This window comes from Phlebotomus papatasi, chromosome 3 (assembly GCF_024763615.1).
Source record: "Phlebotomus papatasi isolate M1 chromosome 3, Ppap_2.1, whole genome shotgun sequence".
In the NCBI taxonomy this organism is placed as follows: domain Eukaryota; kingdom Metazoa; phylum Arthropoda; class Insecta; order Diptera; family Psychodidae; genus Phlebotomus; species Phlebotomus papatasi.
The window spans coordinates 65,390,688-65,418,147 of record NC_077224.1 but is presented as its reverse complement, the minus strand read 5'-3'; the positions used below and the strand labels follow the sequence as shown (position 1 = coordinate 65,418,147).

The 27,460-nt window shown below is 31.6% G+C and overlaps 1 protein-coding gene across 1 annotated transcript in view; it reads right to left on the bottom strand.

Annotated features, from left to right (window-relative positions):
• The window catches only part of LOC129805226 (nephrin-like), a 164,904-nt gene that overhangs the window by 55,224 nt on the left and 82,220 nt on the right, over positions 1-27,460 (bottom strand). Inside the window, exons 4-6 of the mRNA XM_055852999.1 lie at positions 20,734-20,848; positions 20,473-20,566; positions 17,641-17,754 (exon numbers count right to left, since the gene is read on the bottom strand). Of these exons, the coding sequence (XP_055708974.1) occupies positions 17,641-17,754; positions 20,473-20,566; positions 20,734-20,848 (323 nt within the window). The remainder of the gene's footprint in view (positions 1-17,640; positions 17,755-20,472; positions 20,567-20,733; positions 20,849-27,460) is intronic.

The following is a 27,460-nucleotide window of genomic DNA, read 5'->3' as shown; positions in this document are numbered from 1 at the left end:
TACCAACGCAACGGTCGAATTTTCTAAATTTTTCAATTTTTTTTTTAAATTTTGTTCTAGGGTGAAAGGAACGTCTATTGACACTTTAAGAACTCGTGTCAGCACCTATTGACACCCTACTCTGTACCATTTTTGATATGGAAATTGAACATTTCTGTTTATAGTAAAAGTTATTATTACAGAAAAAACATTATAATACTTATATTTTTCTAGATATATTAAATAATTTTCAACATTTTGACAAAAGTGTCAATAGGGGTTCCCTGTCGAACAGACGTTCCTCCGGCCCTATAGTTACTTTTTCATATCCCAAAAGTTGGAATTTCTAAAATATTTTCGACACAATAAATTATTATCAGAAAAAAGGCCTATTTTTTGACCTGAGAGACCCATGTAACCCCTTAAAGAATACGAAATAATAGACTAATGGGTAATTCACTGGTGCGCCTCGTCGTAGAATTCCCTAATTGATGAAAAATGTGCATTAGTGCAGCACCTAGTTCTTGCTTAAAAAAAAAACTAAAAAATTGTCAATATTCAGATTGGTTATTTTATATTTAAACTAAGAAAATCCGACGAAAATCGTGAAATTCGAACTTTTCAATAATAGGTTTTCAACACTTCATTTAATACCACTAGAAGGTAATTTAATTCTGAGGAGAATAAGCCTTTATTCGTTTGATTCGTTTCATTCGCTCAATAAGTTTTTCCTTTAATATTTCTTGCTAATTCGAAAAATTGTATAATGGTGGCAAAGCGTTCCAGGCTTTGCGAAGTTCTCAAACACGTAACTGAGATGCTACACCTCAAAAGTACCTTCGCATCATTTTGTGTTTTAACCAATTCATTCCTCAAAAGATCCCCCAAAATAGTTTAAAGAGTAATAAAATTGATTTTCAGATAAAAATTACATGATAGAAATTACAGATAGAAATTAAAAAAAAATTGAAACGATTTATGGAACACTCAAAACATTGTCCGAAATAACTTATGAGTATGAATTTCGGATAAAATGGGGAATGAAAAAAATGTGCTTTGAGCGCTTTGAGCTTTGGATATTTGACGTAGTCCTTACAATTCTGGTCGACGCTGCTTCGCTTTCGTTGCTGTATCTTTGAAAATACTTCAAAAATAATTTAATGGTTTATTAATATTTAAATAAGAGGAGAAGAGTTTAAAGAAAATTTTAATTACCTACATACCGAGAAGATACGAGTTCAATCTTATAGATGGGAATTTTTCCTCTTTCTACGCTACTCTTTCTGTAGGATTGGGGATTTGACTGTATATTTATCACTCCCCTGGCTAATTAATTTCTAAACTAAACCCTCTGTACATAAATACAACAACTTACCGCAATTAACACACAGCGAATTTAACATATTTTATTTCTGCGTAGGTACAAATTCCTAGAATTGAATGTGGTTCCTGAAGACTGCGCGAGACTGTTTTATTTTTCTTACATTTACCCTAAATTAGTACATTGAAATATTTTTTACTTTTTTCAATGTTTAGATGAGATGCGTGGTCTTTTTAATAGAAGCTTTCTTTAGGTCAAGCCCAAAACTCAAATATAAGGAAAGAGCATTTTAAATGCCATGTAGGAATTTAATTTAACGGTAACGAACTGGTTCATAATCGATAACTAATTTTCAACAGAATTTCAATTATTACATTACTCCTAAGATATTTTATACAATATTTTTAGTGATTTGAAAATTGGTTCAAATCGGTTGTGAACCTTTAATAAACGGTTATGAATCGATAAGTAACTTTGGTCCGAAAACAATTTGCCTTGCTCTTAAAACTATTTTGTGTGATCTTTTAAGTGATGTATGAATTGGTTCAAGTAGTTTGAGAACAGGTAAAGAGAAAATGATGCGAAAGCTTTTTTGAGTTATAACTTACGAGTTCGGGGACTTCACAAAGCCTGGGACGTTTTTTCAGGCCTTTTCTCAAAGTATTTTAATTATAAGTGACAGATAATGCTGATGAGAGTGGTAATATTCAAGATTTTTCATACAAATTGTGAAAATGCAGAAGTACTATCAGAAGGATGTAATGAGCCCAAACAGAAGCAGATTTTGATTGTCCAATAGTGTCTTGGATAAAAGGTAAATGGAAGTGTATTTGCACGAAAAGTCGTTGAAGTTCGAAGAATTCAAATTCAATTTCGAATTTTCTTACTAAATTGTAGAAGAAGGTAGGGAAAATTTATCAAATATCACACTAAAAAGAGTTACTCAGTGATTATAGAGTGTTTAAATACTGGTGCAGGAATAGTAAACGTCGTTGTTCTGTTTTTTTTTCCTCACAACAATGTGAAGACCGTCACATTTTGACACTTGAGCACTTCGAAATTCGAACAGGATGTGACTTCCGCCACGTTGCGAAAGTATTAAGAAGTAAAAAAGTCTCTTTTTTGGATCTTCAAATAGATTTTCGAATATTTCAAGATCTAGTTCTGTATGGAAAGAATGTTTCTACACAGAAAAAAAATATTTCGTAAAAATGTTTTGTGAATCCCTACTAGGTACTAGCGAAATTCTCGTAAATCGTATAACTCACTAAAAAGTTTGTATTTTTCCCACAAACGTTGTTTGGAACATGAGCAATTAACAAGCATTTATAGCAAGATTACTACGGGTCTTACACCTGAACATGCTGGAGCACCCTTCATCGCTTGTCTTCGGGAGTGAGCCCCCATTGCCCATTAAAAGAGAGCCATGAATCTGGCGTCCTGCTCGCTTCACTGTTGTAGATCGACTAAGGAGCTTATTCAATTGGGCTTTAGGAATAACTAGTCGAGCACTTTCAACTCCACCTAGCAGAATTATAACGATATCGCAACTTGAAATTAGCCGTCGTTATAACACCCCTCAAAGTTACCACCCCAGCTGAACAGTGATTGGTGCCGTTGGCTTAGAAGAGTCTTCGTCAGGACAGGCTTTCTTCATCTAACCCTCTAGGCTCAACAGTCCTACTACACAGTTTTCTATTCTCTTACAAACATTTGTTCGTAAATGCTCCCAAACAAAAACATATATGCGTAAAATTTTCTCATTTTTGCCAAACAAAAAAATGTACAAACAAATGTTTGTAAAAGAACAAAAAATGTTTGTTAAGTGCTCCTGGTCTGTGGGAAAAATTCAAACATTTACAAACTTTTTAGTGGGTTATACGATTTACAAGCATTTCGTCAGTCCTCAGTAGAAATTCACAAATATTTACGAACAATTTTACAAAATAATATTTTTCTGTGTATAATACACTGAGAAAAAAAGAGTGTGCGATTAACTTTTTTTCCTCGTAACTTTAACACATTTTAGGTGTAAAAATATATCAACATTTTTTAATGTTAATTTTACACCTTATGAAGGGTAAAATTAACATGATGAAGGGTACCTTTAACCCCTAATACACCTAAAAAGTCTAATATTAACACCGATTTCGGATCAAAACTTCAGGGTAAAATTAACATTCCCGGAATGTTATTTTAACTTTGTCGGATATCTCTCAGTGTATATTATATATTTTCACAGAATTTTTAATTTAATACCTTAAAGTCTTCATTATCGTGCGATTGATATGATTGAGTACTATTACGAAAAATACTTTGCAATTTTCGTAAAATCTAATAATTTATGATCGATATATAGATGTTGTTTAGTGAAAGTCAATATATTATAAATATTAATTGATATTATGTACTACTTTATCAATGTAATAACGAGAGTGGGCAAATTCATACTGATTTCAATCGCATCAAATATTCTACAGCAAACGCTCTGCAAATTTTCATGTGAATTTATGAGACATAACACGACACAAATGATATCTCTTTTTTTGTTTATGCACAATAATTTAGCCAAGTGATGTATAATTTTTTTCTGAACACATCACGAGTTTTTTTTCACAAAAAATTACTGTCAGATCGTGAAATTAGGAGCAAAACAGAGAAAATAAACTCTAATGATTTGCTGCTCTATGGATCGTAGCATGAGGAGATGCTTGTGTGCATATTTTCAAACCATAAACATTTATTGTTTGCACAAAAATAAAATGCAATATATCGTACAAGTCAAGTTGTGACTTTCCACCCAACACCGCAATCATGCAATGGGGCTATATCATTCACAAATTTGTCAAGATAAACTTTTTATTGTGTTGAAAGGGATGAAGAAAAAAAAATGCTCACCGTGTTAGGAGAGTTAAGGGCGTAGGTGAAATTTTTGTGGTGCAATTTGTGATTGCATTTAAATGTAGAATGCAGCTTTTTTTTGCTGCACGAAATGGTGCTTTTAGAAAAGCTAAAGCAGCGACAAAGAATGTGTTAAGAGTCATTTGGTCTAATGGTCGTGTGGAATATTTGCTAATAAATGGTACTTTTTCCCCTAATAACGTCACCATAATGGTATTTTGCAAGCGCTTTAGGGCTCAAGAGGCAAATGACTTTGTGAGAATCGATTGAAATCACTCGGAAAAATATCTTGTTTTTTATTTTTAGGTATTGTGCTTTAAAGAAAGCATTATAGCAATATAGAACGGATTTTAGACATAACACAAATTTTCTTATTTCTGATTAAATGTTTTTTTTTTTAAATTTATGATACATTTATGATTTAAATATTCTACATTAGCTCCTTCAAGGGTCTTTAACAGCTTAGGTACCTATAGATTTCTTTGTGATTTCCTTTCTTTCAATATCGAAATTATCTACAACTCATTAAAGGATTACAAAAATAGAAAAAGCGGATTTTAAAACATTTATACCTTACATTTTTGAATGTCCATTTTCGATTTTATCACCATTTTTAAGGTTTCATGGAGTCCTGATGTCCTAAAGATCTAAGGCACTTTAAAAGATTTTCAATTATTAGTATGTGGCATTATAATTTTTCTTTTATAATCCTATTATAGTTTATATCCTCGAATTGCAGTGAAGTTTTCTCAAAATACTTTTCGCAGATTTGATTATGAGTATATAGAAATGGCTCAAAATTGTACATTTCAATGTAGGGGAATGTAGGCATGGTTCGCACACAGTGAGCTATGTTTACCATTTGTCATCTCTTTTCATGAGGTTAATAATTATCTATCTTATGGCTAAGAAATGACGAACTAGCTTTTTACAACCAAAGAGAAAATTCGCATCGTTTGAAAGTTCACTGTGTACGAACCATGCCTACTTTCCCCTAATAACTTAAAAATTGTTATAAAACATCTCAAATAAAATATCTTTTGAGGACTATTACAAAATGAGGAACGAAAAGGTGCATTTGTAATATGTAATGCTAGACTAATTTTGGAAAGATCGAAGTGATGTACTTGCATTAAAGAAATATTTTGGAGGTTTATTTAGATTTCGTCCTTGCTCTAAGGATTATTGAAAAGTGGCTTTGAAAATTTAGAAATAGGGATTTATTCTTCGAAATATCAAATTCATTTTAAAGGGTCTCTAATATTGATGCCAATATTGTGAGAATCCTAGTAGAAGAAAATTTGTGGATAGCAATTGAAGAAACTGTTAAAATGTCGGAAAACAATAATTAGATCGTATATCGCTATGCAAAAAGGCTTGGATGTGTTTAAAAGCTCGGCACGTAAGTGCCACATTCTTGCACTCAAAGAAAAAGCATAACTTTACGATTGTGGCCATTTTTCTCCTGATATGTTGCGATAAAAAAAATCTTTTTTGCGGATCGATTGGCGACAGGTGATGAGGAATTGATCTAATACAACAATAGCGAAAAAGATCCTGGAAAAAATAGAAAAGCTTGTTGCAAAAGTTGATTAGCAATCATCTAAAACTTTTCCCAAGAGTGCAAAATGTTTTAATTTTAAAGGATTTTGAAACCAGAGAGAGAATCAAGTTCAATAAAATGTGACAGACTTTCCAGCACAGTTTCAATAATTACATACGACAATACGTATTTTTCCAAAAGTAGCTTCACAGCTTCTTAGGAAAATTCAAAATATGTTGATTTGATAGAAATTCAAATTAAAAAAAAAATTAAAAAAAAAATATGTGTAAAAAATAAATTTCTTGAGATTTTTTTTTAGAATTTTCTTAATTAGATTTTTCATCATAATAAATAAATCATTCATTTCTAAGTATAAGAAGTGCATGAAGTACAAGAAGTGCTGGAAGTATTCCATTATTTTCGAGAGTGTTGCGAAGTTCTGAAAGTGCGAAGGTCTCTTCCATACAAATCGTGGAAGTGCCTGGAAGTGGTGTACACATCTTCACTCAAATATCTCCCCCCTTGACAATTAAATTTTTTTTATCGTAACATACATTTTTTAAGCGTAAAAATATATTTACATTTTTTCATGTTACTTTTACACCTTTTTAGGGGTCAAATTAACATGAAAAGGGTAACTTTAACCCTTAATACATTTGGAGATGGTAGTATTTACACCGATTGCGGACAAATCCGTAGGGTAAAAGTAACATTTGCGTAGTGTTATTTTAACTTTTTTGGATTTCTCTCATGTCGGAGGTTCGTGGCGATTTCTGGATCGGATTTTACCATTCTCCTTTAGAATGAATAGTTTTAAACAGGAATGAATTGAATCATTGTTTAAACAGTGTTCTGTTTATTCTTAATGTGCATTAAAAGCATTTGAAAGAAACGTTCATCTTCGAAAAAATTAATCTGGCTTTATGTATCGATTAGAGATTTAGGGAGAGGTGGGGCTACTTTGGGCTATAGGGCTTCATTGATGTATGATTTTTTCGCATATATCTAAGTCCTTACAATTATTTTATTTAGATTCACAATTGTTTTGTCTATCTAATTTACATCATGTTAAAACCCAGTTTTCTCTAGATATGTATATGCGAAAAATCGTATAACAATGTATCGTATGTAAAATATTTCAAATAATTTTGAAAAACAAAAAAAATAAATACATTGAAAGACAAACAAAAAAGTTTTGAACAGTTTTTATTAAATATTTATTAAATAATACCCTGATACGATTTAACCAAAGTACGGTAACTAAAATCAATACTGATTTACAAATCTACTGAAGCGTATAACGGCAAACGTGTTTTTATTTTATAAAATCAAAAATTTCTCTCTTCTTAAGTATTTTTCTAAATCTAATTAGAGTTCAATTGTATTCATTTCAGTGTTTAGACCATTTATAGCATTCTAGGGAATCTCAGAGCTTTAAATCAATCGCCTGAAAAGTGGTACAAGAGCGGTTTGGGGGATGAAAGCTTTAGCTTTAGGGTAAAGTTATGGGAATTGTGCAAAATTCCCTGCTTGAGCCTTCTCACGCTACATGGAAAATGCAAAAACACTCATCATGAAATCAATCAATTAAAGGAAACGAAGCACTGTGCCGTGAAATCAATTTAATTGCAATGGAACAAATGGGACGTGGCTACAATCGAAATTTCAGAGTTGGATTTTACTCCTGATGTGGCAGAGGAATGGTGAGGAGATCCTTCCAGAAAAAAAAACACTGGGGGAAAGCATTATATTGCTGTGGGAGCATTAAAGCTTTTATTACTCTATATAATACAAAGCTCCCAATATACAAGGAAAGTTATTCATTTTCAGACTCTGACGAATTATTTCTGCCATTAAACTAACCTAAATAGAAAAAAATCTTAGGGTAAAAAAGTGGAGAAAGGCGAAACCCAGTATATACAATTTGTTCGGACAAAACGTACGAGGCAAGTATTGAATAATTTTTCCTGGAAAATTTCCCTTCAAGCATTCCCAGCATTTTCGTAATGGGAGCTACTTTCTTCAATATATAAAGTACAAGTAATAAATTTTCAGTACAATTGCCCACGAAGAACGTCCAAGGGTCAACCAACTTATAATTTTTTTTCACATTATTCTGCATTTATTTTAACTTGTTAAACTGTTTAAGAAAAAAGCACTAATTAAATGTCCAAATTATAAGTTCGGAACAAAATCAATTAAATTAAATAAAACTGATGAGAATATGTTTTATTATTCTTGAAATATCAAATTATTTCATAAAAATTGCGCTAAAATTTGCTGAAACGGACGCAATTAATTTTTCATAGCTATTTTTCGACGCAATAATAGTTTATGAAAGTGTGGTTGTGACTAATTAATAAGGGACTATTAAAATGTTTAACATTTCAACCAGAGATGAAATATTCATTGCAAAATCTAGGGCCTCATACATAAATTTAAAATGACGTCCTAACAATAATAGCATTAACCATTACACTCTGGAGAGATTATTTTCATATATTTACCACCACAAAATTATTATTATTATTTTAAAATTATTTTTTGCATTCATTTCATTTTTTGTTTATTTGTTTTAATTACTAAACATTTGTTTGTCAGAGAGCATTCAGGCAACTTCTGCAGGGGAAGATGGGGCAGTTTCACGAATGCATTATTTTCAAAGATATACATTTTTGGGATAATAAATGATTATCAATTGTGCAATATATATTTAGATAGCCAATGTCTAAAGGAAACTGACCGGGTTTAATTCATTTGAATGTGGCTCATATTGGTATGGCAAATGAGTGTTGATAAATAAAAAGTTTATCTGTGTGAAACTGAACCACCCTTCACTATGCACAGTTTTATAGCAAAAGGCTTTTAACTTCGAATAAGAGAATATTCCATTGGAGTCTCAAACCTGTTTTGTCATCCTAATCAATTGGTGATCTTTGAAAGAAAAAATGTCAAAATTGCGTATATAAAATTCAATATAAATTAAAATTTTATGATGTTTTATTTTATACAATGTAACGTACTGATTAAATTATCAGTGTATTTTCTGTGGTTACCACCCGAAGGCAAAACAGGCACTGAGTGAGAAAGTATAACAAATTTTCTAAATTTTATGAATTATTAAGATTTTGGGGTAGAACTATGGTTATTTTGTAAGTTTATTATAGATTTGTTCTACTGTGAGTTGGTCTAAATTCTTATTAGGAACATTGTTTTATTTGTGAATATATCCCGAAAGCCTAAATCTCGCATGTTCAAAATCCTGAAAGGGATGAAATTGTATGGAAGAAAATGTTTAGAATAATTTCCCAAGACCGAGAAGATTTCCCGAAGAAGAGCGTGGGTGCAATCGTGGAAGTAGCTATCACTTTTAATAATTCGGTATTTTGGCTTTCGGGATTTTGGCCCATTCAGGATTTTGGCTTTCGGGATTTTGGCATTCGGAATTTTGGCTTTCGGGATTTTGGCTTTCGGAATTTTGACCGGAACCCAGTTTGGATATATATTCAAAACTGTTCTAAATGAGTCATATTTGAGCAATTTATCCCAAGATGATCCTTAGTTCATCCAGGCTATTCCAGAAGCTCAATTTTGTTTTGATTGAACCATTTTTATAAAGATCTTGGCAGTATGTTTGGGAGCAATACTTTTCCTTAAAACTTAAAAACCGAAAGAAAATTCTTTTCGACATAACATTACATGACTTTTCTAAAGATACCCTTATAAATAAATTGGTTTGTAATACCTGAGATCCAATAATAGATCAATGATTGACAAGTAATGTTTTGCTATGCCACATTCAAAGATACTGAATAGGAATACATCTGTTCGAAGAATATTTTTCCAGATTTACAGATCCTTCTGCACATGTTCTTTAACCGAAATCAAACGACGAGTACACTTTCGTTTGGGCCGTTTGGGCACTAACTCTGTACGTCTTGTAAAAAATTTTTTGAACCGTTTATTTTTATGTATTCGTTTTTTTAATATTACTTAGAGCACTTATTTTCTCAAATTTTATTCAATTGGCTTTTTATTTGTGGTACACTGAGTGAGAGAAATCCGAAAAAGTTAAAATAACATTCCGGAAATGTTAATTTTACCCTGCAGTATTGATTCAAAATCGGTATTTTAGGTGTATTGGGGGTTAAAGTTACCCTTCTCCATGTTAATTTTACCCTTACTAAGGTGTAAAATTAACATTAAAAATGTTGATATATTTTTACACCTAAAAAGTGTTAAAGTTATGATGATAAAAAGTTAATCGCACTCTCTTTTTTTTCTCAGTGTACGATAGCAAAAGAATTCATTTATACTATTTGCAAATAATTATAGAACCTTCTCTAGAAGTGGTCATTTTTTCCCGAAATTTACGAGTCTTTTGCGTGATTTTCAAGTTTGATCATAAAAAAAATTCTTGAATTAATGGTTCCTTTTTTTGTACAATACAATTTCCAAACAATTTTTAATTTTTTTGCGTAAGTCCTGGTACGGTACATGTTGATGAAAAACTTTATTTGCATGATTTTTCGATCCTCATGAAAATTTGTGTTATAAAAGACTAAAAAATGGTTTAAAAAAATCAAAGAATATGAGAAATTTAAAATTTAAAGTGAATTTCAAATAATTCATAGAAAGAGTTCTATTTAAATTGATTGCATAAATTATACTTAAACTCATAAAATGATGAAAGAAAGGGGAAAATGCTCTCCTTTTGAACGTTCTTGCCTTCCAATAATGTGAATTTCTTATGTTTCTCGTAAGAGATTTACGCTAAATTATCACGGGATTATCAACAATTGATGATAAGCCAATTTATATTTAAAAGAATTATGTAAGTCTCTTATGAAAACTAAAAGAAAATTCACATTATTCGAAGGCATGAACGTTCGAAGGGAGAGTACTTTCCCCTACATGCTTTTAACAGATAAAAATTTAAATAATTGTCATTTAGCTGATTTTATTTACAATATGAGTTATTAATTTCTGAAAAATAAAGCAGGATCAGGTATATGGATATTGATTATGTATGAAATATTATTTTAATATTGCTATACTGTAGATTTTAATCTTTTTACTCCATCATACTGTAAAAAATATTCGAAATTGAGAGATTTTTGTCGAAATAATTCGTTTTTTTTTTTATTTTGTCTCACTGAAGAATTGTACAAAAGAATTGTACAGAAGAATTGTATTTGTATAGTTAATTCCAGTGGGCGTGATTTCAGAGAATCTATATTTATTTAATTACTTTTTTCTTCACTTTTAACTATATTTTATCAGGAATCTTTTAAAGAATAAACGACAATTGGGTGTGGTTCCTAAGGCTAGTGTCTTACGAGGGGGCGTAGTAACATAAATTCTTTTTCTGTACACTACACTTCTAATAAAATTATTTGTTCCACTGCTCAACACTTCATAAACTCAGATTGTATTAGATTCTCAGATGAATTATGTAAAATTTTATTTTCAAGGGGGTGCGGTCTATTGTTTTAATTGTATCAGCTATCATTTTGCACATAATTGAATTGATCGTTTCGTGTTCAAAAACTTATAATACGGGCATGACCTAAAATATTTTATTAGTAGAAGTTGTTTAGTATGTCAAATTTTACGTCTCTTCAAAATACGAAATGAACAGAGTTGGTTTTGCAACATATTTTCCGAATGATTTTTTTGGATATCATGTTATCTTAAATTTTATTGGACTTTAACCAAAAAAAAATAATAAAAATAATAGTATTAGTTTATTGTTATTAACCAATAAATTGTTGGAAATAAACAGACTCTTTGTAAAGTATTTGGTGGATTTTTTTAGGGGTGCTCTTATATTAGATGAATGTAAATGATAATATAAGCAGTGAATGGGATTTTCGAAAATTTTGCACTAAAAGCTTTAAGCTTAGTAAATGACCCAATGTTGAAAGTTTTCTGTTATTTATACAGTTTGAAAAATACTGACTCTTTTATAGGTATTTCTACCTCTATATATGAACATAATATGGCTATATTCTGGTGGTATTTTGTAAAATAATATATTTTAAAACACCTCTCCACGATGCGATGGTTATATTTAAAATGCAGAATTTTCCCTCATACTCTGCAGTTTGTTGAATTATGGACATAAATATTATTATGTATGTTGTAATATGCAATCCGTGAAAGCCTCTTACATGCCCATTAGATATTTATGAAATACTGTATACTTTGGGGCCCATATACTCGTTCACCCAATCTCTGTATGAGATCGATAGAATGTAAGATTCCTTGAGCAAATAGCAAAAGCAGTATAGGTTAGAAAACACCAGCAGAAGAACCCACATGCTTGCCTCTACCCATGCAATGCAAATAACAATAAAATACGACATGGAGCAATATTCGACTTTAGCTTTACAAATTTTGAGTGAATGAGAGAAGCAATTCCTATACAGTAGTATATTACGTACATCAATGCGGGACTCTCATGCAGAATGCAAACTATGCAAAAATGTTGCCAAATGAAAATTTCAACCTGTGCATATTTTTCCCATGATGTTCGATTTTGATTCATCTTGCAAAACTTCTTCTCCATGCACTCCCAACATTTGGAATTTATTGTAAATTTCTCCACAATCGTAAATAGTGGTACTTGTTATGCTGCAATATTTCAAATTCATTTGTCGACACATTTTCATACACAATTTCCACACAATTTTCCCATTCGCCATTAGTTTTTTTTTCTAATCCCTATCAAATTGAAATTCATGAGAATATGAATATATACTGGAAAATGCAATTTGCTCAAAGGTATACTATCTAACATTCATCTAATTAGTAAAATCTTAGTAGGGGAAAGTCGTCTGCCTTCAAACGAAAAATGGAGTTCCAAATTTAAGATTTTTTTCTGAAGAATCCACAAAATGGATTTTATTTTCTACTACACCAAAAAATTCTCTTGTTCATTCGGCGTATATGATTACCTCATTTAGCACTCGCAAGTCCTCAGTTTTTCCTTCTGAGGAAATTAAAAAAGTGATGTCGATTTGTATGAAGGCAGCTGGCATAGTCTGCCTTCAAACGCGAGGCAGCTGCCTTTAAATGTTTTTTTTTCACTGAGAATATTGAATCAATAAAACTAAATGGGCTATAAATGAATAGGTTGAAGCCTAACGCACTCACTAAAATCATCACTGCAGTCAAAAGACATTAAACAATAACTTTTCTTCACATTTTTCTGAAGAACTGTTTTGCACTTGAAAATTTGGAAGAAAAAGCCATTTGAAGTTGACAATTGTCAACTTGAAACATCCCGGCCGGAGCAAGATAGCAGGTTATAAGTATTTGTATGACGTTCGTCAGAGAAAAGTAGGAGTTCGATTTCACATGTTTTGATGTATGGAAAGATAGGATTTAAAGGCACACGACATTAACATTTAAAGGCTGCTGCAGGGTGATATTTGCAAATTTTTGCCACCCACAAAAATTGTGTCATCTGAACCAAAATGTATTAACAGAAATATTAAACCTGATTAACCTTCTATGTGGCACAATGGAAGATTTATTTGTAAAATGATTTTTACTATGAAAAATCACATGATTTGTGGAACATCAAAATTACAGTTTAGAGCTCATTTTCATTTTTTTTGATCTAGCATCTAGGAAATAGGAGCTAGGCTCTCCATTTTTTGATGATTTGTGAGGATGATGGATATCTACCTAATAGTTAATAGAATATAATTTATGCTTTTGAGAACAACGAAAAAATCGCAACATTTGAAGGCTGCTGCATTTAAAGGCAGACGACTTTCCCCTATATGAATTAGAAGAGAAACATCCTACACTTACAAGAAAATTAACCTCTGACGACATTGTATAAGTCAGGAAAATAAATAATACTTGTCTTTTGATATGTTAATTGCCAGTGAAACAATAAATTGAATATATACCTCCAAGTAATTTATGAAGTAGAGCTTTCATGTAGTCATATGATCATAATTGTTTGCGTACCTAACATAACCCAAGAAAAGAATCAAGAGAGATTCTTAAAAGTTGTTGAATAAAACTTTTCACTAATTGTGAGTTTGATATTTGCATGTCAAACTCAAAAAAGGCTTATTATAATGACGTAGAGTTAAATGAACAAAGGTAATCTTAAAATTAAATATTAATTGTATTGGATTTACTTACGTTTGCCGACAAATGCTCGACGTTTCTTTCTCTTTATACACTAAATTATGCATTTTTATAGCGTTTCTCAGACATTTTCATTATACTAAGATTGTTTGCCATACGTACTGAGACATTACATGAAAACTAGTCACACGAATTAAAGAAATAGAACAACATTTTAAGGAAATATGGAGTAGATTGCGCTGAAAGTATTTATTTACAATCGGTTCCCTATTTATCAATAATAAATTTTACTATGTGTATGGGAGCTCGTACATTACTTACGATGTATAGGGTAAAATTTGGAAAGGCGAACACTTAAAAAAAATATCTTTCTATACTTAAAAAATTATCATGTGTTATGGCATCTACGGGGATCTCACTCACTCTGCCGCAATAGGGAAGACCGTCGTCGAGTCTTAGGCGGATGAGATCTCTGACTCAACTCTTAAAGTTCTGAGTTCGAGTTCAACCCGGTGCAAACAACTGACTGTTTAGAAAAAGGATATTTCCACTGTCGCGGATTATATAACTGCTCTCTCTTTGATTTTGAGCAGAACAAAACATACAAAATATATTCTGGTAGGGTAAAGTGGTACAATTTGGACAATGGTACAATTTAAACAGGGTTTTTTTCTTGATAAATTTAGTACTTCATTTTTATTTGTATATTTTTAATGCTTTAGTTTTATAATTTGGTTCTTTGTGCTTAAAAACCAATTTTGTACTGTATTTATCAAGAAAAAAGCCATGTCCAACTTGTACCGGCGAATTGTCCAACTTGTAACACTATGTCCATGTCCAACTTATACCACTTTATCCTACTCAACCCTTGCTGGCTCGTTTTAATATTTGGTAAATTATTTATTATTTTCTCTTTCGAAGTATATATGTTTAAGAATTTGCCTCTTCAAAAAGGGGTGACAAAGCGACCCGGACTTTGCGAAATGCTTGTATTCGTAATTTAGATGTTAAATGCTATAATTTTGCATCAAAAAGTACCTTTTCACATGATCGTCCTAAATGGTTTTCTTTTAAACAAAATTGATTTCCTTATAAAAATTACTTAACGGTTCAAAATCGAACCGTTAAGTAAACAGCCTTTCGGCTATGCGCTACTCTATAAAAAAATCTCACTCTAAATCCCTGTGCCTTTGTGCTAGGTTTCTGCCATAAAATTGTAAAACTTGCCATGTCAACTTTGTAAAAGTAATTTTTCAAAGATTACACAGCCAATGAAGAAGCATTTCTGCCGTTTGGCTTCGGAGGCTGGTCAACAACGCTAAGATGGCGGCAGACGCATGGTAAGGGGGGAAATGTAGAGCTTGAATAAATTTATTATTATTATTATTATTATCGGTTTATAATCATTTCAGAAATTATTGGAAATTCCAGGATCTTTCTAGCGAGCCTAAAAATGATATCAGAAAGTTGTGAAATGCGTCCTCTAGAGGCATTTTAACATTTGACCTTGGTAAACAGTTATTAGGAATGATTCAATGGTATTTTCTTATATTTTCGTATTTTCGTCCGCTGACGTAAATTCTCTCGAAACAAATCGTACAACATGTTGTCGAGCAATCCCAAAAAATATGATCTTGGAGTTGAGGGGGGGGGGGCTGTGGGTGGTAAATAAGGGATATGCTAATGGTGTCAGGGTCTACTTATGGGAGAGGAGAGTCCTTCGAAGATCCCAGTAGTCTATCTTTAACTGTTTGGCCTCTAAGCATGGCAGTGGCCTAGATGGAATGACGGACAAACAGTGTGAAATAATTTATTATTATTATTATCATTATAGTGAAATGGAAACAGGGAAAGGCAATTATTATAATAATAGGGGAGGTGTATCGTAAAAACACCACGAAAAAATCTGTTGTCCTTAGACACAGCTCAAAATGTATAAACCGTTAACACGTTTTAATAAGTCTAAATTCTGATTTTGTCTTCCGATCAACCGGTATCAGACAGGGCTATGCGCTTATTATTTTCCCGCTAAAAGAAATTTAATGCAGTCTGCATGATTAGATATAATATAATAGAATAATATATAATACTATAATATATAATATATATAAGGATATAATTAACAATAACAAATACTTAATATTAGTTAATAAGAACAAATGATTTGATAACTATAAGCGGTTGAAAATGAATGAATGAATTTGAAAACTCGTATTATTAATTTATGCAATTTCCCTTAATTTTAGTGCATTTGCTCCCATTACCCTCCATTAATTTTATTTCATTCTAGATGCGTGTTACTGAAAGTTTTGCAAAATATGCTTCCATGGCATCTATTTCTTCTTCAATCCATTCGACAAAAAAAGTTTTGAGACGGAACAATTGCATCAAGTTTTGAAGCAGATAGAAGTAATTGAAAACTAAACCAGAAGTTAGAAGAAGTTAAATCTGCGGATGATAAAATGATTCGTAATTCCAATAATCAAATTTCGATTTTGTTCGAAATAAGATTTTTGTCAAATTTTTAACATACCAAACAGATTTTCATATATTTATAAAGATTGTAAATTCTCTAATATAGGGGAAACTGGGGTGGTACTAAAGATAGGTCAGCACGAAAACGAAACATCGATAGTAACGTCGACTTATGGACTGAAGTAAACTGCAAAGGGTTCTGTATCCAAATTAATTAATATTCCGAATACCGAATAAGATTTCTTAGTATTACACATTAAAAAAAAGTTTTTTGTAATCAAGTTTTGCGTTATTGAATTTTACGATAATGTGTTTAAATCAATTGATTTAAGAACCTTTTATACTAATTGAAGGTACTTTCCATCATTTATTTCTCTTTGAAAAATGATATTCATTTATCATGGTCAATGTGTATAATTAGAGTAATGATTTGTTATAATTTTGTATTGGACAGTAATGGCTTCTTATGAATCAATTATAGCCTAATGGTTTCAATAAGCTCCTACTCGTATCATTAACTCATGTACAATATTGATGTTATATTTTGCTCTATCAACTGTAATATTTATATACTTCTATCTTATGACCTATTACATTTTTTCACTCTATTGGTAATGTGAATTTTTGATTTCAGTCTCTTTAGTACTTTCATGTCCTTCTAATTTTGTTTCTTTTTTTTTTGCAAATTTTCCTCTGCAACACTAATGATTGCAAATTGTTCTCATGTTTCATGAAACTATAAAAAAGTTTATATGGCAATTTTACTTCATTTTCGTGTGTAGAGCCTTGTATCTTTGCCCATGATAAAACTTTTCTGCCACACCAAATTAATTAATCGATTTTCATTGCACTTTTAATGAATTTAAATTGGTCACCGAGTGAAGTTGAATATGGTTAGCTTCTTGGTCAAAATACAAAATTGCTGTTTCACTATCTCCATAGTCATTGTAATAATGGATTTTATTTCTGAAAGATTGGTATGAAAAAGCTAACAGAAGAGAGCCACTTTGGGTAGGATATTTTTAACTTGAGAAATAATATAATTTTGTATCGTTGAAAAAAATACGATATAGGATACAAATAACATTAAAAATCGATTTATTTTCTATATGTCCTCGTCTACCCATATTTGCAGTCTTTTTCGGAGTTCAATGTGAGCCCATAACCCTAGGATAAGCGCTTTACCATCTTGTAGGGGGCAAACAACCTACATTGGCGCTTATATATGTGGCGAAAAAATCCATTAAGTCCCAATTGAATTAAAATTGAATTTTGAAGTGAGAAGAAAGAGGAAAAAAATTAAACTTACCACCCACAACTCGACATACTAAAATGATGTCATCTCGTTCTTCTAGGGGGCCCAGAGTTGTCCCATTGAGCTGCAAGCCCCATCGATTTAGAACCACTGGTCGCTCCGGAAGAACTGCAAAAAGTAAAATAATGTAGTAGTTAAGGAAAGAAATTCAGTTTTATTTTTTTCGTGTTGGAAGTAGCAAAAAAAAAACCAGAAGAAATTCATTTCAATTGAAATAGAGTTAGCTAAATATTTTGATATAATTTTCTCTCATAGGACTCATGTACATAATTAGAATTATGGATTGTAAATTTGCTTTTTATTACACAAATAAAGTGACGAGTATCACGCAACATTTTTCCCACACTTTGTGTGTTATATCATATTTTTCAAAAGGGTAAGTCATTAGGGAAGGAATACCTCTAATATGTAAATAAAGAGAAATAAATTAATTAAAAGAATCCTCGAGTTATTGACATAATGGAATAATAGGATTGGAGCAATTGTGTTTTCAAGACCTTTTCAATGATACTAATTTTCATATGATCTGTCACGCCATTTAACAGAAATATAAAGGAAAAACAATGGATACGATGAGGGTCCGGGTACAGTTGGTTGGAGTAGGGGCGGATGGGATCCACTATTGAAAAGGTCTCGATTTTAGATACAATATACAAAAATTTCATCGAAATCACATCATAAACTTCCAAAATGCAGTCAGGTCAAGATATTTTTGATTATAGCTCAGGTCAGGGAACATCGAGAGAGGAGCGCGACCCACCGCTGGAAAGGTCTCGACCTCAGTTACAACATTCTAAAATTTAAGGAAAAAATATCGTTTAGTTTTAGAAATACTCAAAATCGAAATTTCGAAAATCGATTTTTCGATTAATCGGATCTTCGATTAAATCGGATAAAATTGGGATGTCCAGAAAGTTGTAGTATTCCACGAGTGCTTTTCAAAACAATAAAATTTTTCAACTTTTGGCAATTGAAACCGGAGATATAACCATTTGAAAATTAAATTTTTATCCCTTCTATCTTGAGTCAGGTGGGCGGGGGGGGGAGTTTGTTATCGAAAGCTCTTAGACCCAGTTATAACATACTAAAATTTGAGCCCGATCGATGCCATAGGGGCTGAGTTATTGAGAAAATAAATTTTTTGGTGCTCCCAATTTAGTGAAAAGGGAGTGGGTGGATCTGACATCATCTACTTTTAGCCGCCTATCGATATTTAACCTTTGCCGAAAACCGCTTGTCAATATATCTTTCCGTTCTCTCACCAGAAACGATTCCCAATCTGACCATCGTCATGTCCACTTCGTCCATCTGTGAAAAAGTAGTAGTGAACCATTTCCCTGACATCCTTTTCCCACCATTCTATTTCCATACCTGAAAAAGGAGCCAGCAAGCTCCGAAACGTTGGCAAGGAACAAAGGAGGAAAAGACCAAAGGTCAAAATCTCGTGTTTTTACTTCTCAAAAAGTTTTTCATTGGCCGAAAATCACTATATCTCACCAGAAACGTTTGTACTCCGGACGGGCCGACGGGATGGACGTCCACGAAAATCGATTTTTAGCACACATGATAAAGATATTCGTTATTTATGAGTTTCAAAACGTGTAAATCCAAAATTTGGGCCCTATCTGACGAGGTCGGATTTCACCTGTGACCACGAAAGCTAAGATTCTAAAGAATCGCAGCTAATTAACTATTGCCAGAATGCATTGTGATCCTATTTAGTCCATAAAACCAAATGTGTGTAGTACGCCTGATTAAATGCACGGCAATTCTTAGTAGGATGAAAAGAATACCTATTGATACATTAAGAATTTGTCATGCAATATCTATTGACACTCTCAGTACCAATTTGAGGTATAAAATTTAAACTTCTCTATTTATGGAAAAGCTAGATTACAGAAAAAACATCATTCTGCTAGGAATTAAATAAATTTCTACATTTAGACAAAATTGTAAATGGAGTCCCCCTGCCGGAGAGGTGATCCTACCACCCTGTATGTTTGTAATTACACTAATTCTTATTAATTTCTGTAAATAATAAAAATTCAAACATACATAGATAATTCATTGGATCACTAATGTATTTATTAATTGGCATACACAAACATTAGTGTTTTGGTGATTCAATTTTTAACTAGAAGCATTTTTTGTTTTTGAAATTTACGATTGGAATTAGTAGAATTCACAAAATTTTTCTTCAAATTCATCCAAAGATATGGATTTTTCCAATTTCCAGTTAATAGGGGAAAGTTTTCAGGCTTCGCACAAACTCTGAACAAATCCCACCTGTTTTTTTTTTTAGTAAATGTGTGATTAAAGACTAACTATTGAAATATATTTCCATAAGTTCAGATTCATTAAAAGAACATGAGAAAAATATAAAATATTCCAAGCTAGAGTATATGTGCGAAGCTTGAAAGCCTTCCCGTAATTCTATATTATTCTCAACAGTATACATTTTCCCTCAATGACGCACCCTCTGTGTTAACCCCTCTGTAAATTGCACTTTGAAAGAAGGATGTTTCATATGCAAAATGTCTTGGAAGAAAATTCAACCCCAGAAATTCCTCATGGCAAGTTAGAACCATATTGGAGCAATTTGTGCTACAAAATAGTAAGTTGAGATGGTGATATAGAAAATATGAAAATTTTTCTGCAAGACATGACATTTTTCGTGGGAATTATGTATTGGAAAGGAAAGGAATTCCAACAAAAATGGAAAGAATGATAATGGGCGAGAGAAGGATAGAAACCCTTTCATATATTGACATGAACAATATGTTGCTGCCATTATAATCTTTTATACCAGATAAAGCATGTACTTACTGATTATACTGAGGTTGTAGCGGAAGCTCTGCGTTTGACTGCTACGGAAATCTACCCGACACCGGTAAACACCCTGATCGTGACGTTTGATGTCCTGAAATTTTGCGATATTACCCATTTTGGTTATATATACACGGTGAATTTTTTCTCATATGTGGAAAATAGTCTGGGAGGGTGGTGGTAATCCCTTTTGGATAGCTACACATATTTGTGACATGTGCGATAAGGCAGAAAAGTTGACATATTGCAAATAATACGTACGTCAATATCCAGAGTGGCTGGGTCGGAGTTTGCATTGAATTTGGCACGAGGACCAAATATTGCTGGCGATGACCAGTGACGACCTTTCGACAGGGATACACCTCTCACATCGAAACTGAAAAATTCAGACAGAGTATGTATGACAGAGTATTTGGTGCAAAATCATCGTGAAAGAATAATATTAAACGGTGAAAAGCTTATGTCAGTTTTGATTCTGCATAAGTAGTTTTTTGCAGGGCTTTATAAGGCTATATGATTACAAGTTGGGTTCATAGCTTTTAATTTTTTTTTTTTTTTGAATTTTAAATAATTGCTTCTGAGTATAATACCATTTAAGGGGCACGACCATTTTTCAATCCCTTAAAGACGAGGGGATCAAAATATGAGAAGCAATAAATAGTTTCATCAGACTCTTAATAAAATATTAACGTTTAAAATTTTGTCTTATGGTTTTCGCTAAAGGTTTAAGACTACTTCTATCATTTTTGAGTATCACTAAATGTTATTTAAAGCTAGAAATACTATATAGGGTAAGTGTGCCAAATTCCGGCCAGCTTGTAATTTCGGCCACTTTTTTTTGTTCCTCGAATTTCCATGAATTTTTAGTTTTTACATACTCTAGAGATTATACAATGAAAAAGAATAACAAAAAATGTAGCTTCGACAAACGAGATGACGTGAAAAAGATATTGGAAGAATTCCCGAAGGGCAAAGAACTATGAGAATGAAGGTGGTCGAAATAGGACACCAAAGCTATGTCTATATTTTTATTCATTTTAAAATGTATTAAGTATGATTTTAGAGTAAATCAAGACGGTAAACTCTTTACAAAGTTCCAAGCAACACTCTTTCAGAAGAAAGAATAAAAAAATCAATTTGTATTTAAAATATTACATTTCAAACTTGAGACTTTGATGCTTGCATGCAACTATGCCGAAATTTGGCACACTTACACTAATCCGAACAGACAGCTTTTGAAAAAATTGATTTTTTCTTAACACGTCTATCTTTTAGTCGCTAACTGGCTTTGTAATCAAGTAAATCGTCAGAAAACACTAATATTATTTTTTTTACAATCCACTTGTTTTTTTTTTATATACTGCAATTATCTAAGAAAAAACTGTGCCATCCAGAATTTTAATCAGGATAGTGAATAAAGGAGAATAATATAAAAATCGACGCTATATTAAACTTTCCGTGTGTAACATAATAAACTTTCCATATCCCTTGGCGAAACATGAGAAGCGCAAAAATGTATTCCTATCTCTTTTGAGTAAATAAAAATTCTTTAACGGCAACAATTCGAATATAATTCGATCAGTAAAAAATTGTGGAAATGCCATAGATCCGAATGGGTTAAAAAATATCTAACCTTTCTACAATCGCCGTATTTAGAAGAATAAAATGCAAAATTCGATTTTTTAAATTTATAAATCGAAAATCTCGAAATTTCAATAATTTTTAATATCCATAAAATTTTCTTACATTGAAACTATGGTTAAAGGCCTTATTAAAGCAAATTTAGATGTTTATAACTCCAATTCTAATGAAGGTTTTAGGCTTCCTGTTAAAATTTTTTAATCCGTCTAAAAAGCCATGATGAGCTTACACCAACAGTGATCCCGTTTAGGTATCCTTTTAGAGCTTCATAACTTCGCACACACTCTGGCTTCGAACATTCCATATTTCCCCCATATTCCTGGATCTGATCTATTGGCAATATATTTTATAAGTGGTATTAAGTCAAATATTTCCTGACAAAATTAGGTCAGATTAATTGAAAAAAAAAAGAGATGGCAAAGCGTTCCAACTTTTCAGAATGCTCGAACTCAAGAGACATCTCCATATATTAGTTTCTCGAATGATCTTTTGGTGCTTACTGGTCTAGGGCAACGTGTGGTATTTCGGGACACTTTTTAGCACTTTCAGAGTTTCAAACAGCTTAACGACTTCTCAAATTATTTTTTTCTTTGTTGATACAAATATTTATGTTCCTTATGTTATCCAGAAGAAGATTCCGATCGAAAAAATATTGAAGAAAAATGCATATTTTTTTATAAAAAATAGCAAAATATGTAGAGAAGTAAAAGTGGTATATTTCGGGACAGTTGTGTATTTCGGGACAGACAAAAGTCGCTATTATACAAATAAATTTAACCGAGCCTGATTATTTACCTTTAAGTAGAAGGTCTAAACTTCACTCTTTCATAAAAGTTTTGTTTAAATTTCACTCCAATTTTATTTTTTTTTCAAATTTCAATTTTATTTAAATTCACGCGTATTTCACGCTTTATATTAAATAAAATTTCACAAGTTTTATGTTTATCTGATACGTAAAGACCATAATATTTCATATAGAACTTAATAATAATTAGAAAATAAATATTTATAGCATTTTTGATGTATCCCAAAATACCTATATTGTGTCCCGAAAAGCACCTTGTCCAGAAATACCACACGTTACCCTACTGGAGATCAAATTGATTTTTAAATCACAAAAGCATTCAAAAATTAAAATAAATCGGTACTTAACCGATTTATTACTGATGAAGACCGATGCAGCCGCGTTTGGAATTTTAATACCTTTCCAAGAAATCCAAATTTAACTAAATTCGTTTAACCCTTTAACGACGAGACAGTTTTCGCTGACTGAAAATTAATAATAAAAATTTAACCGATAAACAAAATCAATGAAACGTCTTACATCTAACCTTCGAAAAGCCAACAGATTCTGATTCAGTGTATTTCTTGCCTCTACGAACGATAGGGACAATAATAGCCAAAACATTTAAGTAATTTTTCTGACGATACCAATGACTGATAATTTTCACTCTAATGAAAAATATTATATATGTAGTTTCTTGTTCCAAAACGGTTTTTCTTTTAAAAAAAATTAGAAGTACAAAAAATAAATAAAATAAATTTTCAATATGAAAAATTAAAAATTCGCCATTTTTTAGCTTAAAAAATTACTATATAGCAAATAGTTGAAGACAATATCCTAGATTCCTTGAACCTTCTACTTTGCAATTACGTACAAACATAAGAAAAAAACTAATTTTAGGTAACCAGAAAAAAATATTTTCTTTATGGGACACCGGTGTTCCAATCGTCCTTAAAGGGTTAAAAATGAGTTTTCCTAACTATTTTGAATTCCAATAATTTAAAATGGCGAATTTGCCGGTCATAGCTATGTTTGGATAAAATGTTCGCCTGGACTACTCCTAAAACATATCCAAAATCCAATAAAAAGCATGGTCTAATTTTGAGAAAAACCGAAAAAACCTGGTTTTCAGGGGATGGAGGAGGGTGGGGAAAAAGGAAACTTCTGGAGATATTGTTTTTTTGGTGGGGTCATGAGAGACCGGAAGTCGATTTTTTTACCGCTTGAGCTCCAGGACGGTGACAAGTTGAAAAAAAAGGATTATATAACTGCTCCCTCTTTGAGCAATATTATGAAAAAATTATGTCTTGTAGTAAAACCGTAAGGCGGACGACTGGCCAAACGGTCAGAAAATTCTATTTGTTGTATATATCATATTCGTAAACTTTGTATTGTTTAAACACGTTTTTTTTTCAAATATAAATCAACTGAACGAGATCGAGTTTCACATTCAACTACAATAGTTGTGATTGCACGGAACGCAATACAACGGATATTTTGTTGAGATAGTCTAGTATTTACTAATGGATTGATTTTTCTGGGTCACATGTGACAAATATCGCTTGTTCCATTTCAAATGCTGGATGGAATGGGTGTGTCGAAGACGGTTCATTGCATCAACATTCTTCACCATCACGGAATGTATCTTTCATGGTCCATTAGGGAATTGCACAATATTCAGGATATGGAATTCTCAATTCATATTTCTTTATCTCCTAAAGCCGCCACGTGGCAGGATGGATTGTTTACCATATAGAAGTTCTAACACGCCTTCTCAACTCCCTAAACATCCTGAATGTGTCACTGAATGTGGGTAATATTTATAAATTGTTACATATTCCGGTAGTCCATGTATAGATTCACCAAGTTTGACAAATGGCTAGCTTGTTAAAGTTATGGAGCAGAATTACTTGATACTGTGGGGAAAAGTGTATTTCAAAAACACAAAAGTCTGGGCCTGGTGGATGAAGAGGGTGTAAATTGGTGTAATTTGGCGGTGAATATGGCATTTCATTTGCTAACACCCTCTATATCTTCTCCATTCTCCCCTACAGGAACTTCCCCACACATTATGACAACACAACATATATACAATTGGTTAAGAAATGAGACATCAAGTACACAATTCAAAGTGAAAAATTGTACAATAAATTTTATCACTCCATTCGTCTCTTTCAAATTATTTTTTTTTTGGTGGAATAGGAAGAGAAAATTAAATTTCGTGATTTGAATTCTAATGGCACATTCATTTCTTCTACTTCAATTATTATAGGTTCGCATCTTGGCTTTATATAGATATATTTTTTTAATATTATATAGTTAAATGTATTTTAAAAAAAAATGCCAGTTAAGCAACTTGCTTCAAGATAAAATTAATCTTTCAAGAATAAATTTAAAAACATCAGTTATATTTCACTAGATGGAAAAAATGGAAGGAAAATAACGAAAATAGTATCAAATTTCGGATAATTTGCATATACTGTTATCAAATTGATTCCTTTTATTACTTTTTATCAGATGTTTGGAATCTTGTAAAGTTGTTTAAAAATATATCCTAATACATTTCAAAATGTAGACATTACCTTGGGTGTGCTATATCGGACACTTTGTTATAGAGGAAATCCATTTATGTGCAATAGGATACCGAGTGCTATAAAGTTTCTAACCCTTAGGGACCAAATAGACTCAGGCTGATTCTCTAGTATATTAAGCCTGTAAAATTTGGTGGTAAGATTTATTCCAAACTGTCATACACTGCGGGCTTAGGATTACCGATTAAATGTCTTTTGCATATTTTTTCTTTATCCAATTCTTCACAGCCAAATCATACAGGCTAAATATTCTCGACGATCAGCCTGTGTTTATATGGGCTCTTACGGAACTCCTCCAGGACATTTTCAACACAATATCATTCCTAAGCAAACGTCTTTTTGTTCCTTTGGCATGGTACTACATTCAGGATTTTCTAACAAAAAACTAAATATTTACAGAATCTTGCAGAACATATTAAGTTATACAATATAAGAAACATAACTTCAAAAATTAATCATTGATAAAATGTCTCTTTTTATACAAAAAATATTCCACCTGAAAAAATTAAATATTTGCATGCATTTCGAGTTAGCTCACGTTAAGAATCTCACCTACATAAGCCGGTTAGGATTATCTGTCCCTTTAATAATTTATTTATTGATTGCTATGAATACGATTTTAACTGTTACATTTTCCGTACAACCCTTTTCACACTTGAGCATCAACAAAATAGTTTTAATGCAAATTATATTTAAATTTTACCTCCTTTTGTGTTAATACATTATATAAAAACAAGACATATTTAGAAGAAAAACACTCATTTAATATTCAATAGATTTCCATAATTTTATTCAGCTTAGGGGAAGGCTTTCAGGATTCGCTTTAAACTTTGGCTTTAAACCTTCTACATATTTTTTCTATTTATTTAATTAGTTTGTATTAATTTTTTTCTGGAAAAATCTGACATAAAATTAGCTATTAAAATATATTTCTACAGTTATAAGTCAAATTCATTAAAGGATTATGGAAAAAATATGGAGTGTTTGAAGAAAGAGGTGTGCGAAGCCTGAATATCACCCATATATACTGTATCTAATCTTCCACTCAAAGTGTACGATATTGCAAACTGTCGGAAATTTAACCCAGTTCCCCTAATTATTTAAATTAAAAAACTTGAAACTTATTTGAAGCTTTCAGGTATATAATTAAATACATATACTACAGTGGCGGCCATAATAATAGAATCAGCTTCGCAAATACCACTAGTTTACCATGAAGATTTTTGTTTATTCCAATTCGTTGAAATAATTTTGGCACAGAAAAGTTCAAATAATTATCTTACGTCAAATAAGTGTTGTTTTGGCCGCTAGAGGTCTCTATTTTTCACAGAATAGATCAATACTGAAATTTGGTTTGAACAACACAATAGGACCACTTTTATTTAAATTAAAGAATGTGGTCTATAAATCGAATAAGTTTATATAAAGCCATATTCAGAAACCATAAATGACAGTTTTCCAGTTTTTTTGACCGAACTGAATTTCACTATAGACGTATTCTGTGTAAACGAGAGACCTCTAGCGGCCAAAACAACCTTTATACTACGATTCTAATAATTTGAAGATTTGTACTTCAGAATTATATCAACAAATTGGGAAAAAATACAAAAGTTAAAAAAATATATAACTTTTGCAAAGTGATTCTATTCTTTTGGCCGCCACTGTATATTAATTTTTTTATTTAATGCTAATTGTCCGACTTCGGCTTTAAATAATATTTCAATAATTTTAAATATTTTTAACATTTAAAACTGATTTTGTGTTAGGTCTATTATTTGAATTATTTTTAGAATTGTTTTCGATTTTGGAATGCTCAACCATTTTGTAATGGAATATTCCAAAAATAATATGTTTAGAACAATAGTTAAATTCTTATGAATGAGCTCTGAAGACTTTAGTACCAAAATGTTGACTTTTATACTCTGTCCTAAACCTCTGGTCTTATCTATCGAGGCCTGAACTTATAAAGTCC